This window comes from Cucurbita pepo, chromosome 3 (assembly GCF_057944985.1).
Source record: "Cucurbita pepo subsp. pepo isolate OVF chromosome 3, ASM5794498v1, whole genome shotgun sequence".
Taxonomy (NCBI): Eukaryota; Viridiplantae; Streptophyta; class Magnoliopsida; order Cucurbitales; family Cucurbitaceae; genus Cucurbita; species Cucurbita pepo.
This window is the reverse complement of record NC_141800.1, coordinates 17,569,349-17,587,128: the sequence shown is the minus strand read 5'-3', so window position 1 is coordinate 17,587,128 and position 17,780 is coordinate 17,569,349. Positions and strand designations below refer to the sequence as shown.

Here is a 17,780-nt window from a genome sequence, read left to right as displayed (position 1 = left end):
TAGATAAAATTAAAATAATTTTAAATTACGAAAATTTAAAAATTCATGATAAAAATTAATATAATCTCGTTCATCAATTTTGAAGATATTTTAATTTTATGTCCACGCCCTCTAGAATTTTTAGAAATTAATTACTTTATTAGATATAAATTTAAATTTTGTGACTAAATTACCTTTTCAATTTTGTGTCTGGTAAAATGCCCACCCGTAACCCAGCAGATAAAGTACATTACACAGTCCATTTTAGGGATTGGCGACTTACCCATAACCCAGCAGATAAAGTACATTACATAGTCCATTTTAGGGATTGGCGACTTACCCATAACCCAGCAGATAAAGCACATTACATAGTCCGTTTTAGGGATTGGCGACTTACCCATTCAGTGACTTTGGCACTAGACGTTCAAAAAATGGGGTACTATCGGGTTGGGTGAATTCAATAATAGACGTTTGTTGACATTCCAGCCTTCCTGCTTTCAGGGCCCACCCGAAAAGAGAATCCAGTGTTTCTTGGTCATGAATATCTGAATAGGACGAACCACCCCGTGGTTTGCTTCGGAACAAAACAATTAGAATTAGGCTCGTTGAACTGGAATGGAAAAAATTGTGAATTTATTAAACAAAAAAAAAATAATTTTCAAAGACTAAACTAAAATTTATTAAAACTGCAGGGACAAAAATGTAAATTAGTATAGATGCTAAAATGAAACAAAACACAAAATATAGGGACCAAAATGATATTTTAACCTTTTTAGGGGCAAAATTGCAAAAACTTCATTTTCATTCATTATATCTTCCAATAGATACATACAATAACAATTTGCAGGTAAGCATAAGAAATTTTTTAAGTTCAAACCCCAAACAACACAAGAACACAAGAAGCTCCTCTCTATGATGGATGCTTTTATACATATCTCCAACTAAAACATCAGGAGTTAACCACGAACTCGGCTTCTCGGGATCTTTCCCGTTTAACTACGCCATATGTTCTGCTTCTTCGTTTCGAACGATGCTCCGTCGTTGAGCATGTCCTGTGCGTCCGATTCCATTCCTAGTTTCGAGAGTGCAAGAGCCTGCATATAGAACGCAGTCGGCCACTCAGGCAAGCATACCTGAGCCTGCATGGCGTCTCTCAATGCGAGCTCGGGTTGACCAACCATCAAGTAGGAGAGCGCTCGTCTCACAAAGACGGTACCAGAAGGAACCGACATCATTGATACTAGCTGCAGTTTCAAAGATGATCATAATGTTAACTATAGACAATGAAATGCGACAGCTTCGAGAACTAACCGTGCTACACAATCTATGAAGTCGAGAGAGAAGAACGAACCTTCGAGTAGTTCTCTATGGCGTTTTTATAATCCTTGTCCCTAAATGCAATATCACCAAACTTTTTCGTGTTCAACATGTCTTGCACTTGCTGAGTCCACTCTTGGAATGAAAGCTGTAAATTGAACAAAGCAAGCATTCACTAACATAAGGGCATGAGGTGTTTAGAAGTACCCGTCGTCTCTTAGCATCTCGGGATTAGCCTTACGATGGGCAAGCGGACAACGAGCATAACGTAAATTAGAGGCAAAAGTAATAATAAATGTAGTAATAACGTACTTCATTCTCCACGCCCTCCTCGTCCTTGTATCCGACTTTAAGTAATATATCGTGTACAGCAGTAAGATCCATCCGTACACAAGCTTTTCCGAGTACCGAAAGCATAGTTGGCAACACCACGGGTGCTTTTGTCAAACCCATTAGTACGAGCGATGCAACCTATGATATCGACTTTAAGAAAAACCCGTGAGCGCAAATAAAAGAACTTTCGAGTTACATAACATAACGACATTTACAAGTTTACCTCCTGCTTTTGCAGAGGAGCCACCGCTGAAAGAACGAACTTTACATCGGGACGGTCTCTTGCCTCGTATTGTAGACATTTGGAAGCAAGATCAATCAACTGAGTAGCATCATCATCCCCATATTGTCCTTCCAAGGATGAATCCATTAACAGTAACAAATTCTTCCCTCTTAGCAAATCTAATGCCTGTGATTATAACAAAGGTGATCAAGCAATATAAAAGGGATCGAAAATCGCTCTATAAAACATATTTCGAATGAGATTCTTATGCTCGAGAAGCAATGGATCGGTTATCATTCACTAGAAGGGGCAAGTAGTGACGGTTTCACTCAATATACATGGCTCGGAGGCAAAAGTTATCGTACATGGCTCGGAGGAATGTGCTTCCCGCTTAAAAGGTCGAGCAAAATGGTTCCATAGCTGTAGATCACACTCTCTGGTATGACCCTGCCTGAAAGAAACAAAATCGAGCATCTAAGCTAAAGAGCCGCTTTGCACGCCTTTCCTGGGCGTTTTAGAACTCGGTGAGAAGCTCAGATGTTCTAGTGATATACCTGTTCGTAGAAACTCCGGTGGAGTGTAAGCTAAATTGGTACTGTAGCTTTTTCCGTCCCGACTGTTCTTCATCAGACCAAAACTGGATAGCCGAGGATTGCCATCCTGCAATAAAGAATGTTATAGTTGATGAATGATAATCCATGGCAGACCGACATTCGTAATCTGAAAAAGCTAAAACTAAACGAACAATGATCGCCTTTGAATGTCTACCTCATCGAAGAGAACTCTGTACGTGTTTAGATCATGATATATTTTTCGGTTTTCTGTGCTACAATGATCGAGTGCTTGTGCTATGTAATATGCAACTCTAACACGCATCTCCCAAGGAAATGGTTGTTTCTCCCCTGCATTGTAATGGAAAATCATTCAAAAACTGGAACATCTTCATGCTGAGATAATGAAAAATCCTTAAGTTCAACTGAACAGGAATGTTAAGACAAGGGCGGTGGGTAGGTAAAGACAGGGCGGGTTTATAATCAAACCTCCAACTGTCACTGATGCGGGGTAAACCATTAGGGTATGAACTTTGATCTAAGACCAGTAGCAGGCTTTTTGTGAGATCCCAAATTGGTTGGAGAGGGGAACGAAGCATTTCTTATAAGAAACAGGCCAAAGCGGACAATATCTGCTAGTGGTAGGTTTGGGCTATTACAAATGGTATTAGAGCTAGACACGGAGTAGTATGCCTGAGGATGTTGGGCCTCCAACAGGGGTGGATTGTGAGATCCCACATTGGTTGGAGAGGGGAACGAAGCATTTCTTATAAGGGTGTGGAAACCTCTCTCTAGTAGACGCGTTTTAAAACCATGAGGCTGACGGCGATATGTAACGGGCCAAAACAGACAATATTTGCTAGTGGTGGGTTTGGTCTGTTACAAATGGTTTCAGAGCCAGACACTGGACAGTGTGCCAGCAAGGACGCTGGCCCCAAGGGAGGTAGATTGTGAGATCCCACATCGATTGGAGAGGAGAATAAAGCATTCTTACAAGGGTGTGAAAACCTCTCCCTACTAGACGCGTTTTAAAACCATAAGGCTAACAAAAATACATAACGGGCCAAAACGGAGAATATCTGCTAGTGGTGGGTCATGTCAATCAACAATGCTCTTGGTCACCTCAATGGAAATAGAAATAAAACGCCCGTCCAAACTATCTTATTCGGGTTTATTCATATGTTCATAGATAGATTGCAGCAATCCTCGAGAGAGAGAGAGAGAGAACCGACCCATTTCTTCTTACCTACATTCTTTCCCACAAAGCTCTACAATCCTACCTGATATATGACATATCTCACCAGCTCACTATACACTCAACAGCTCATGGAGTTCATGTAATGTACAATCCAGGCACCTTAGCTATCGTAAATAAACGCAGACAACGAACGAAACTACTCGACGATATCAGAATCTTCCATTTTGAGTACACAAAACACTTGAAATGAAGTAAACATATTCTCAAGAAACAAAGAGTTAATGAAGTAAAGACCAAACCATACAATGGAACAGATGCTTTGAAAGAGTGTCATTAGGCATGTACTCTGCCACCAACAGCCTCTCATCCCCCTCAGCACAGCATCCAATTAAATTAACCAATCTCTTAAACCTCAGTTTACCAACACCAGAAGCTTCAGTCTATGATCAAAATCACATGCAATTAACAAACAAAACATCAATCCAAAATGGAACGAATGTAGCTTAAACACAGAGATTACCACAAATTGTTGGGGATCAGGCCATGACTGCTTGGAGAAGCGTTTAATGGCAACCAAACGATTATTTCGAAGCTTCCCTCTATAAACAACATTGGGAGCTTTCTCTCCACTTTCAGAAACAATCAACTCTGAGCTGAAGCCATTAGTGGCAGCTCGAAGCTCCACTAGCTCAAAATTCTTGAATGCAGGGACTTCCCCTACTTCCAGTTCTTCACCATTAGCTTCAAAAATCCACAAAAATTTCAGAATCCAGACCTCAAAAAACCAAAAAAAAACTCAGAAATCATGAGATTTTAAAAGGTATTATGAACAAGAAACATACCTGGATCTGGTTTGGACTGTGGTGGGGGAAGGTCGTCGTCTGGGGAAGGAAGATGAATGGTTTTGGACTGAAAACAGCCCATGATTGAAAGCTTACATAGAGAAATAGAAATGGAAAAAGAAAATGAATGAGTTAGTGAAGAAGATTCAGTGAAAATGAAGTAGAAAGTAGATTGAGATCCAGGGGAGGAAATGGGGGGCGGCAAAGTCAAAAAGAAGAGGAAGTTTTGGGAAGAGGGAAAAAAAGAGCATTAAAAGGGGTGGACTTGGGGGAGTGTGACTTGTAAGAGAGTCACGTGATGAGAGAGAGAGAGTCACGTGATGAGAGAGAGAGAGAGAGAGAGAAACAATGAAATGGGGGAGGACGAAACCAATTTTTTATAAAATCATCAACTTTTCAAATGATACCTTTGGAGAGCTCGAGCAAGCTATCTCTTGTACCTAGCTCAAAACCTTGCTCAGCCACGTATGCTCGGGAGCTCAGATTAATGTTCGAGTGAGTGTAGGAAGAGCTTTAGGTTAAGCTGTGTACCTTGACAAAGGTGTTACGTCTGCCTTTTGCACGAGATAAGGCGCACAAGTTTTGTGACCGTGCCTATATGTGTTGTACCTGGTGTGCAATGGATTGTCCCGACAAGTCGATCAAGTCACTTCTAAACTCGAATGAGATCAACATTGTTCAAGGCACTAGCAATGTAAGTCATTCATGTTTGGTATATTGTGACTACTCTATTACTGGTCATAATTATAAATAAGCTAAATTAATAAAAACTAATAATTACAAATAGACTAAATGGGTTAAATTAATAAAACTATTATCCGTAGACTTTTAAAAATTTCAATAATTTATTTATTTTTTAATAACAATAAAACATTTGAATTTTTTATTTTAAGGGTATTATTAAAATAATAAGTATTTTTTATTAATTTAATCTTATAAATATTTTAGAAAATAACGTTCTAACCTCCAAGGCGCCAACTAACCGTTTGTTTTACTTGGGCCAGAAGGCCCAATAATAACGGCTTTTTTGGGCTCAGACTAGTCCACGTAAAAAGGACATCGTGGGCCGTAGCCCAATCGTATGAACTTGTTGCTTCTAATTTCAGATATTCTTGGAAAATTAATTATTTCAACGTAAAAAAAATTATTTGCTTAAATGCACCTAATCTTATCAATAATTACACATGACTAACTTTCGATATTTTAATAAAGCCACTTTAATTATCCAACATATCAAACTACCTAACTTTATATGTCGTTACACTTAGAGTTCCGACGTTTTCCTTCATTTAAGACTGAAAGGAACGAGACTGAACCTTTAAAGTCGTCCCCAAGCTGATTGCAAGCGTAAAGTTAGGGTCCGCCTCGTCCACGAGCCAACTTTAACCTTGGGCTCAAACCCCTAATCAACCTCGACCCATCTACGTTACCTTTTGACCTAATTCCAGTAGGGACTTCTTGACTATGTTAACTCTCTATCACTGCTTCGTTATGTTATAGATCATATAATTTAAAATTTTGAATGTCAATAAACCGTTAAACATTGCTCAACAATGTAACCTAACTATTAATCACGAGATACTTTGAGAAGTTGGATCTACGGTCGGGCAACTACCAAGTGTGTATCGCGAAAGGGTTGGCCTTTCACCCCTAGTCACAAGTCATCCTCGTATTTTACCACATACGTGGGTTCGGTCCTCCAAGGCCTGTTAGTGCTCTCTTCAACCTGCTCATGGCTAGATTGATCGGTTTCGGGTCAAATAGGAAGAACTCGAAGATTCCACCTCTGTAAAGCGCTATAATAAGACATAATAGCGCATAGAGATACAGGTACGGTTCATCGCGTTACTTGTCCAAGCGTCTTGCCGTCTCGTCGGATATGCCATACTCTGATTTTGATGAGGTTAGCTAAAGTTTAAAAATTTATCAAACACAAAATTTAAAGTTCAACAATAGACACAAATTTAAAAGCTGATGATTAAACTATCCCGGTGGCTAATTTTTTTGTGATTTTCTATATATATAAAATAAAATCTTCTATTTACAATATCAAGCTAGAAACATAAGAAACGAACAAAATCCGGGCCACTTGGACTATAAACATAAGAAACGAACAAATCTTCTGTCATTTGAAGTATTCTCGAGATCGGAGCATGAACCACCGAAAATTAAGTCTCCTTTGCCAACCAGCTACAACTCAATAAGCAGAAAGACGTATAATATCATCCATATCAGTATATATTCAAAAGTGAATTCTATGTTACAATTTTCAAAAAGACGAAACAAAAAGACCATAAAGTGCATACATTTTTTCGACACATTCCCTACTTGGAAAATTCCAACCTATTTTTCCCCGTGTTGACTCCTTAAAGGATAGACACATTCATGCCACCACAAGTGACCAAATCTACTCATCAATAGACAAGAAGACAACGGAAGATTCCCTTTACAAAAGGAATTAAAAATAGTCAATTTGAAACAGATAAAGACAATCGTAACGAGCCCACAACACAGCTTCTCTTACCCACATCAGAAGCCGAGTATCGCACGCAAACAACTTTCTAAACATCAAGTTGTAACCATACGCTTAAATTTATACAAATCTGGACCAACACACATCAATATTTTACCTATCCATACGACTTTAGATAATCACGAGTATAGCTAAAGTACAAGAAACGAGTTTAAATTTTTGATCGAGAGACGTCAAGGGAAGATATATATAATATCTTTGACCAAGAGACAACGACATAGTGTCGAAGCCAGCTGGTAATCTAATCTAATTGGTGATATGGTAATATCCTAATCATAACACACCAACAAGTTGCCAAAATTGCCAAAATTGGTTGCTTTTACGAAAAAGCAACATGAATACAGCTTGAAAAACGTAGCTCAAATCCTTTTTGTTGACTCAATTTTGGGGTCAAAAAGTTAAATGATGAACTACTACTATAATAATATATCCCTTCCACTACAAAACAAGCCATCAAAACACACGATTTTAAGATGCAATTCAGCTGATAAGTACACACAAAAACAAACAAAAGATATCCTAGTTTACTTATAAGAGACATTTCGTCGAACACCTGGTGGGCGCCCAAAGGCGTAGCCGACTTGAATTGCTATACAACCGATACGAGGCATGCCTTTTCAGCCACCGCTCGCCCGCCCGCCCGCCCGCACGATGTCGTTTTCAGCCGGGGATGTTGAACGCCGACACCCCACTGACACAGACCACAGCATCATCACTCTCTCTGCCATTAAAGCCAACCTTTGCTGACGTGGATCGCACCATTGTTGAGAAGGAGCAGAAAGGGAATTGGATTCTGTACTATTCTGAGAACTGTGCTTACAATGTGTTCGATGAAATGCCTGAACTAAAATAAAATAATATTTTTTTAAAAAAATATTACCGTTAGTTGAAATCCACGTAATGGCCCACTGGGACTGTCGAATAGAGACGTGGCACCCACGTTTTGAGCGCTAATTGATCGACCTTAGTGTTAATTTTTTAATTCACTCAAAAAAAAAAAAAAAAAAAAAAACAAAGGTTTATTAAATTATATATTTATAATTAATTAACATTTGTGTTCGACTTAGCTGACACCCGTTAATTTTATTTTATAAAGAATATTCTTTGGATCTATGTATCTGGGGTCTCGATAAGTTGTGTAACAGTTGGAAATAATAAATATTATTTATTTTATTGAATGTCGATAACATTCGACTCTTTATGATAGAGCGGGTGTTTATCACAATGCATAATTTTATACGCGAGAGTTGTTATAATTTTAAAAAATAATTATTCTCCCAATTTTATATGCCAATTTGGCCATTTTACAATAAATAATAGCTGAGATTTTTATCCAAATTTAAAATTTAAAATTTGGATTTTGGACTGTTTGGGTAATTAATTAAAAAAAAAAGTATATTAATTAAAAATGCGGAAAATGAAAAGGAAGGGTGTTATTAATTAATATGATTATTGTTAATTTAATGAAAGTGGAAACAGATTAAGTAAGCAATTAAATGAAAGTGGAAAAGTTTTATTAAAATAATATTATTTTATTCTGTCATTGTCTTTTCTTTTCTTTTCTTTTTTCTTTTTCTTTTTTTCTTTTTAAGACAGGAAAGAAAAAAGGTTAGATTCATCGACCCAAAGTCGCGACACATATCCAATCAATCCTATGCACTATTTTAACAATATTAATAATATTAATAATAGTAATAATATATTATTATTATTATTATTATTGACCCACTTGGATCGTATGTTTTGTTTGGTTGGTGTGAAAATAAATATTTAGAAATTAAATACAATACAAAATTAAATATATAATAATCAGGATATTTAGTTGGTAATTTAAATGGCTCGAATTAAGTTATCTTCGGGTTATTTATGTTTTTTTAATTATTTAAAATATATATTTATTTATAAAACGTGACACATTAATAATTAAAATATGATAAATTTTAAATATTAAGTATTAACGAATGGTTAACATTTCTGATAAACATCAAATATTATCGATCTTCGTAATAATCTTAAAAATAGTTTCAACCCATGCTCTGAATCCATCACTAGGACGTAATCCAAAAGATTTTTTTTTTTTAATTGACTAATAAAAATTGATTTAATTAATTAAAATATTTTTGAAAAAAATATAAAAATTGCCAAAACAAAGTATTTTAAAGTCATTGAGTGGAGATTCAATTAAAAATAATAATAATAATAAATAAATAAATAAATAGTCGAAATAGATAAGCAAGAATACACATTACAAATACTGTGTTATCATTTCATGTTAATCTTACATGTCACATTACAAAGATTTCTTACATGACATATGGTTGGCATGTCAATTTATATAACACAGAAAATATCACATCATACAAATATATATATATATATATATATATATATATATATATATATATATATATATATGAAATGACATTTTTTTTATAAATGTCTTTGTCCTTCGACGTTATAAAAAAATAAAATAAATTAAAATTGTCTCTACTGGAAATAACTAAATCAACCCGAACAAATAACAAAACGACGATTTTTCAAATTTTTTTTTTATATAATGTGGTTCGACTATTAAAATTTAGCGTCAACTTATCGAGATATATATATTAGTGATCTAGAGATCATAAATTTGAATTTGTATTTAAAATTTAATAGACAAATAATATACACGTCACTTTATAAAAAAAAAAAATATTATATTTCGTTGTTTTATATGTAATTTTATTAATTCAACTAATTTTGGTGACTGCATCGAAATGTAATCGAGACATAAATGATTGCCGACATAGGACTTTACAAACAACGTAAATTACTCATTCATGCCCTTGCGTTCACGCCTTGTGCTAGTCATGAATATGGTAGCTCGTGATTTTGTTGCTCGGGTGCGATACTACTTCTAGAACTAACGACTATTCTCTACGAAGATTTGAACGATGGACGTCTAAATAAATAATATATATTAATTATCGTGAGTTATATTTATTTTATATTTTATATATTATTAAATTTAATACATTCATAGCCGCCACCTATATTAAGATCCAAGTATAATGATGGGATGACTATTAAGAATATAAAGATTTATTTGTCCCATACGAACCTCACAGCCGACCTCCACGATTTCTTTCCTTTATACCATAAATACCCATGCAAAACCCCTGCTACTTTCTCTCTCTCTAACCTTTATAGTTTATAGAGAGAAGGGTATTTTCGGCAATTGTTTGCTGTCCCTCGTTGACCATAATTATTTTTAATAAGCATTTAAAAAAAAAATAGACTAAATTAATAAAAATAATATCTTACTGTTATTCTTAAAGGTAAATGTTTAATATTTAATAAAAAGTTTTTAATAAATGTATTAAAACTAAATTTAAGAAATTTTGAAAATATCTTAAAATTTATTTTAAAATTTTCAAAAATACCTTTGTTTATTTAAAATATTAAAACATTTGTAGATAATATATGAAGTGTTGATAGATAACTTTGTCCATATATTAACGATAAAAAAATTATTTTTTTAAGAAAAATAAAAAATATTAATGTTACTTTTTAAAATTTTGCAGGTATTTTTTAAACATGCTATTAATAATAATATCAATTTTTTTTTTTTGTATGTATATATATATAAGATAAAAAAACTCGAAAGCTTGCGATCGATTGTGATATTTAACCATTTTATTGTCGTATTAATCATTATATAACAAACAATATTCTTGAAAAAAAATTAAATTTGTTTTATTATACACCTAATATTAAGTTATTTTTATAAATAAATTAATATATTAATTGAAGAGATTTGGTGAGATAATCAATGGAATGAGAGCCATACACGTAAAAATATCATATCATATAATATAAAAAAATATATAAAAAAAACATGTAATATTCATATAATATGAAATTATTATTTAGAGCCTTAGAATGAAATGTGGCTGCGTAGTATGGTATAACGCAATGTGTGACGTGTATATAATATTATCGATCCAAGAAATTAGGTATCAATTCCAAGAAGTCAATTAAATAAAATAAATATTTTAAAATACAAAATAAATTAGCTAGAAATTCCATTAAAAGTTATTATTAACGTTGAATAATTATGTTTATTTAAGCAGATGAAATTTTGAAATAAATATAAAAATGAAAATCTGGTTTACCTAATCTGTTTATTTTTTTAATTAATTTAATTATCAACGTATTTGAGTTGATTTGAGTTCGAGTAATTAAATTTAATTATTTTATTATGTTGTTGGGTTGTGGATTATCTTAAGTAACATTAGATTGACTTGGAGGTCTTTAATTCGTTTTAATTATTGTGATTAGGTTTAATTATGCATTTGTTTTTTTCTTAATTTTTTATTTTTTATTTTTTGTATTCTCCACCCAAGTTGTTAAGGGTCTTTAAATAATATATTTATTTATATTTTATTTTTGTTAATTAAATAATATGTCCACTTCTAGCTGATATTGTTATATTTTAGTTTTTACTTTCAGGCTTTCTTTTAAAAATTTTAAAACGCGTCGGGAGGTTTCCTCACTCTTATAAGGAATAATTCGTTCTCCTCCTCAACCGATATGGGATCTCCGTAATCCAGCTACGTTCAGGGCCCAATGTTCTCGTTGACACTCGTTTCTCTCTCCAATCGATGTAGGATCTCCATAATCCACCTACCTTCAGGGTCCAGCATTCTCGTTGACACTCGTTTCTCTCTTCAATCGATGTGGGATCTCCATAATCCACCTACCTTCAGGGTCCAGCATTCTCGTTGACACTCGTTTCTCTCTCAAATTGATGTGGGATCTCCATAATCCACCTATCTTTAGGATCCAGCGTTCTCGTTGACACTCGTTTCTCTCTCAAATTGATGTGGGATCTCCATAATCCACCTACCTTTAGGATCCAGCGTTCTCGTTGACACTCGTTTCTCTCTCCAATCGATGTGAGATCTCCACAATCCACCTACCTTCAGGGTTCAGCGTTCTCGTTGACACTTGTTTCTCTCTCCAATCAATGTGCGATCTCACAATCCACCTCCCTTTAGGGCTCAACGTTCTCGCTGTCACACCTCCCAGTGTCCACATCTTTCGAGACTCAGCGTCCTTGCTAGCACTCATTCCCCTCTCTAATCGACGTGAAATCTCACATTCTACCCATCTTCGAGACCCAGCGTCATTGCTGACACTCATTTCTCTCTCCAACCGATGTGGGATCTCACACATATATTAAACGAACTAATTCCTCGTATATGACTGGTTGAGAAATGATAAGTCGAATCGCACGGAAAAAGTAACAGCAGGTCGAGTTTGTACCGCACCGAGTAAAAATTGTTTCTTTTGTACGCTGCATCGGGACGAGGTGCTTGTACAGTGATAATGTGCTATGTTTTTTTCTTTTGGGAGTAATTGTTTATATTTGATGGTGTTATGATAAGATACATCCAATTACTTAAAAAATGAATATTAATAATAAATATTAATTGATTAGTTGCTTGATATTTTAATTTTGAAAGAATCTTCTAGATCCAAATAGAGATTATAATGAATATTCCTACTTCCCTTACGTGGCGTGTGAGACTTTTGTTTTTTTTTTTTTTTAATTGTTTTGTTTTAAGTAATATTGGATTATATCAAGGGGTATTTTTGGAATAATAAAAATATAATCGAGCATTAATTACAAAAGGTGATCATTTTTTATTCTCACACTGCTAGTCGGCATCCTTAGAACTAAAATCTCCACGTATTTAGTAGTCACTATAACAATAATTATTTACTTTTTTAAATAGAAAAAAAATTACAATAATTATTTACCTCAATTATCATTTTAAATCTCGATAATTTAACCTACATTCCTCCATTAATAATTTTTTTTCTTTTATAAAAATCCATCGATATATATATTTATTAAATGCGAAGAATAATATTTATCAAATCTAGAATAATATTTTTTTTACACATTTAATAAAAAATAATAATGACGTTGCCCGTCAACTTTTAAAGGTTAATTTAAAAAATATATTTAAATTTTAAAAAGTTTGGTTTATATTCATAAACTTTTAAAAAAGAAATTAGAAAATATTCTTATCTTTAGTACCACAATTAAAAAATATTTATTAATTTTCAAAGTAATATTAAAAATTTTTAGAAATAATTTATTAGGTGTCCGATCAAGGATTTTCATCCACGTATTAACCGTAATTTTTTTTACTTTATATAGATTAAAAAAAAAAGATATTAATAAAAAAATTTAAAATTTAAGGATATATATATATATAGAAGAATATTATTAAAATTTAAAATTTTATGAATATTTTTTAAATCAAATATACAGTAAAAGGGTAAATTGGGTATTTTATTAATTTAGTGAATAATAAATTAATATGAGATTGAAAACTTATTTTCAAAAAAGAAAAAAATAAATGTAAATTTGGGCCAATATATATAAAGCCCAATATTTAACTTTTTTTTTGTCGGGTTTAAAAATTAATATTAAGTGCAAAAAATTATTTTAAAACACTAATGGCCTTACATTCATGTTTAATTACTATTAATACCACAATTTATTAATTGTTTTAATTTAAATAAATAAATTATTGAGAGATTATTTTAAATAAAATAAATAAAAATGCCCCCCTTCTCCTTCTTTCCTCCTCCCTTCCCACTTTTTCACAGCTGTTCAAGTCCTTGTCTTTCTCTCTCCTCTGTCTATAAATATCCCCAAATCCCACCTCCCCATTCCATTCCATCATCTCCAAATAATTTCAAAAAAAAAAAAAAAAAAAAAAAAAAAAAAAGGAAAAATCCCTCCAAATCCGCCATTGTTGCTGCTCTCCAAGCTCTTCTCCACTTGCTTGCTCTTCAATGGCTTGTCTCAATATCTCTTGTTTGCGTCAGGTTAGTAACCTAAATTTTTGTTCACGTGTTCGAGCCAGTTTACGTGCACGTACGAATAAGATCTAGAGCTTTCGCTAGCTTTTTCGAGTACTCACGGATGAACATCGGTTACTTTGAATCGTTAACGTGACAATTTGACTACATTTGGTTGTCGAGATAACGAGTAAATGTTTTATACGTTGAGTTTTAGGGATCAGAAATAAAGTGGAAAACCACTCGTGTTCTTAAAAACTTTACTAATGTTCTTCTAAATTCTTCTTTTGATTTTTGATTTTTGATTTTTTTTTTTGGGTTCAGATTTGTAATTTTGAGATTCTTGATTCTGATTTCCATTTTTTAATTTAATTTTTTATGTTTTTTTAGAGTACTATGCAGAGGAAGAAGACAACAACGATGACGACGGCTGAGAAAGAGGTGCTTACGCTTGACGGAGCTGTTGACCGACATGGTCGTCCCGCTGTTCGGGGCAAAACTGGAACTTGGGTTGCTGGAATCTTGCTACTTGGTACGTTCGTCTTGGAACATACCATGCATTTTGACGTGTTTTTAATGACCCAGAAAGTATTCGTGAGATTTACGTAGATGAGTAACTCGAGCTAATAAGTTTAAATGATTTGTGTATTAATGGCAGTGAATCAAGGGTTGGCTACGTTGGCGTTTTTCGGAGTTGGAGTGAACTTGGTGCTGTTTCTAACGAGGGTTATAGGACAAGACAATGCGGCAGCGGCCAATAACGTTAGCAAGTGGACAGGAACTGTCTACATTTTCTCTCTTCTTGGAGCCTTCCTTAGTGATTCGTACTTAGGAAGGTTCAAGACGTGTGCCATATTTCAAGCTATTTTCGTCTTGGTAAGTCGTTTTTTGTTTTTTCTTTTCGAACTGATTACTTTTGTTGAGTGCAACATTTTCGATTGTTCAATCACTTTTTATTTGTTATTTCGAACGTCATATGAAACTTGCTGTCACGTCTTGTGAATTTTCAATCATTCATCTTTATTGTCGTGTTTTTATATGTCAATAATGAAATAATATGACATAACGTAAAGATTTAGCATGCGGTGGGGATGAAATTATTGAGTTTTTGTAGCTATTTGCTAAAACTATTCAAATCAAAATGGTAGGGTTTTTATGTTAGAAATTGGAATTTAATAATTTTAATAAAATGATAATCTGAATAAAAATAAATATAATTCTAATTTGTAAAATTTGTAGTGGCTACTTTATGAACGACAGACGGCGTCGTTTAGTGAGAAAAAGTAAAAAAAAGGAAAAAAGAAAAAGAAAAAGTTGGCATTTTCTTTGACATAAACCTGAACAAATATGTTTTTTTTTTTGATGTAAACCACAAAACAAATGTTTAATAAAGTGGAAGCTGAAGGTAAATGTATGTTAGAAAGTGACCCAATAATGTAAATCAATAAATAATAATTATAATATTTGGCCCCCACATATGACTTTTTTTAAACTTCAAATTATTTGGGTCGTTTTTTTTTTTATATTTTGTTGGGTTCGATCATGATACTTATGGGTACGAGGATCTGAACTAATACGTCTTGGTTGATGAGCTATATCTTAACGTACGAGGATCTTAAGGCTAATGAGCTATATCTTAATTTGAACGTTAACCCTTTAGTTGATAAGCTATATCTTAACGAACGAGAATCTAGACGTTGACGTAAGTTTTGTTTACCTTTTTAGTATTGTTGTTGGGCAGGGTCTAGCTTCACTATCAATAACATCCGACCTATTTCTGTTGAAACCCAAAGGGTGTGGAGATGAGCATACTCCATGCGATTCTCACTCCTCCTACCACATTGCCCTGTTCTATCTCTCAGTATACTTGGTAGCCCTTGGCAATGGAGGATACCAACCCAACATAGCGACATTTGGGGCAGACCAGTTTGATGAAGAAGACCCTAAGGAAGGCCTCTCCAAAATTGCCTTCTTCAGCTACTTCTACTTGGCTCTCAACCTTGGCTCACTGTTCTCCAACACTATTTTGGGTTACTTTGAAGATGAAGGAATGTGGGTGATTGGTTTCTGGGCTTCTACTGCCTCTGCTGCTATGGCTTTGATCTTGTTCCTCTGTGGAATCCCTAGGTATAGACATTTTACTCCTAAAGGAAATCCCCTCTCTAGGGTTTCTCAAGTGCTGGTTGCAGCTACTAGGAAATGGAAGGTTCAGATTATGCCTAATTCTGAGGGATTGTTTGATGAGGATGAGAAGGATTTGGTTAGTAACAATGGAGCTAGGAAAATTCTACACACCAATGGATTCAGGTAAGTTTCATCATCAATTTCTACTTGGATTGAATGTTTGATTTCCAGAAACATGAATGTAATAGTGTGGATGTGTGATTGTGTCGTTGTTTTACAGATTTTTGGACAGAGCAGCAGCAATTACATTACCTGAGATGGATCAATTTGACGATGGAACTCGGAATCCATGGCGTCTCTGTACGGTTACTCAAGTCGAAGAAGTTAAATGCGTTCTCAGACTCCTCCCGATTTGGCTTTGCACGATCCTCTACTCCGTCGTGTTCACTCAAATGGCTTCTCTGTTCGTCGAGCAAGGCGCCGTCATGAGAACCAACATTTCTACATTCCACATCCCTCCCGCTAGCATGTCGAGCTTCGACATTCTCAGCGTCGCAGCGTTCATCTTCATCTACCGTAGACTAATCGATCCAATCTACACTCGATTAACCAAATCGAGCCTCACAGAGCTTCAAAGAATGGGGATCGGACTTGTAATCGCAATCTGTGCCATGGTATCCGCCGGAACCGTCGAGGTTTTTCGATTAAGATACGCCGACAAAGATTGCCTCCATTGTGAGGAATCGAGTTCCCTAAGCATTTTCTGGCAGATTCCTCAGTACGTACTGATCGGAGCATCTGAGGTTTTCATGTACGTCGGCCAACTGGAATTCTTCAACAGTCAGGCACCTGACGGACTCAAAAGCTTCGGTAGTGCTCTCTGTATGACCTCGATTTCCTTCGGCAACTACGTTAGCAGCTTACTGGTGACGATCGTGATGAAGGTCTCAACGAACGGTAACATGCCGGGATGGATCCCTGGAAACCTAAACAGAGGCCATTTAGACCGATTTTTCTTCCTCTTAGCCATCCTCACGGCGGCGGATCTCATCGTCTACATCATCTGCGCCAAATGGTACAAATACATCAAATTCGAGAGCCGTGAGGTCGCCGCCGCCGCCGCTACCGCCACTGTCTAGGGCTTCGCTCCGACCGAAAATGGCGGCAGAATAAAGTTGGAGGTAGAAGAATGTCAATTCCAACGCCGTTTGATCCAATTTCGATGGTTCATAATCGAATTATTTGATTAAAAGAAAAATAAATAAATAAGTAGTTTTGAGGTGGTTCGATCGAGACCGTTGAAATTGGACCGGACATAATCGTGGCTGTAGATTTGAAGACGAAACCCACTCCGGTCGGAGGGTAACCGGGCGGCTGACGCTATGAGACTTGAGAGATGATTCCGATTACTTCTCCAGTTGAGCGATGTAATATTTAATTCAACGTTTCATTGTTGTGTTATAATGAAATAAAAAATGTCATTTTTCTCTATTTTATTAGGTTTAAATAATCATTTTTTTTTTTTTTTTTTTTGTGCAACTAATAAATTTTTTATTAAATATTTTATTTGAAATAATATTTTACTATATTCTTTTTAGTTAAAAATTAAAATTCTATATATTTCAATTAAATATATTAAAAAAACTTGAGAAAAATAAAAAAAATAAAAAAAATGTGCGTGCATTATTTACCCTATCATTTATATAAATTGATACAGTAAATAGAGATGTTTATTTAATTTGGCTCGGTCGAGACCTACTTGAATCGAAACAAAAATTCTCGTTGAGACATGAGATGAGAAAGGGAGTAGGAATGTTTT

General features: G+C 34.5%; 2 protein-coding genes across 2 annotated transcripts; one reads left to right on the top strand and one right to left on the bottom strand.

The window, feature by feature from the left end:
• Window positions 1-763: 763 nt before the first annotated feature.
• Window positions 764-4,673, bottom strand: LOC111789901 (serine/threonine-protein kinase BSK2). The gene is made up of 10 exons (XM_023670616.2): window positions 4,444-4,673; window positions 4,122-4,342; window positions 3,906-4,041; window positions 2,621-2,754; window positions 2,407-2,512; window positions 2,218-2,303; window positions 1,853-2,038; window positions 1,609-1,767; window positions 1,331-1,444; window positions 764-1,223 (listed from the first exon to the last, which is right to left on the bottom strand). The coding sequence occupies exons 1-10, from the start codon at window positions 4,523-4,525 to the stop codon at window positions 972-974; spliced, it is 1,476 nt and encodes a 491-aa protein (XP_023526384.2). The 5' UTR covers window positions 4,526-4,673; the 3' UTR covers window positions 764-971.
• Window positions 4,674-13,715: 9,042 nt separating this feature from the next.
• On the top strand, window positions 13,716-17,452 carry LOC111789689 (protein NRT1/ PTR FAMILY 7.3). Its single transcript, XM_023670346.2, has 5 exons — window positions 13,716-13,864; window positions 14,228-14,369; window positions 14,496-14,713; window positions 15,579-16,144; window positions 16,242-17,452. Exons 1-5 carry the CDS (start codon window positions 13,832-13,834, stop codon window positions 17,098-17,100), a joined length of 1,818 nt encoding a protein of 605 aa, XP_023526114.2. The 5' UTR covers window positions 13,716-13,831; the 3' UTR covers window positions 17,101-17,452.
• The last annotated feature ends 328 nt before the right edge of the window (window positions 17,453-17,780 follow it).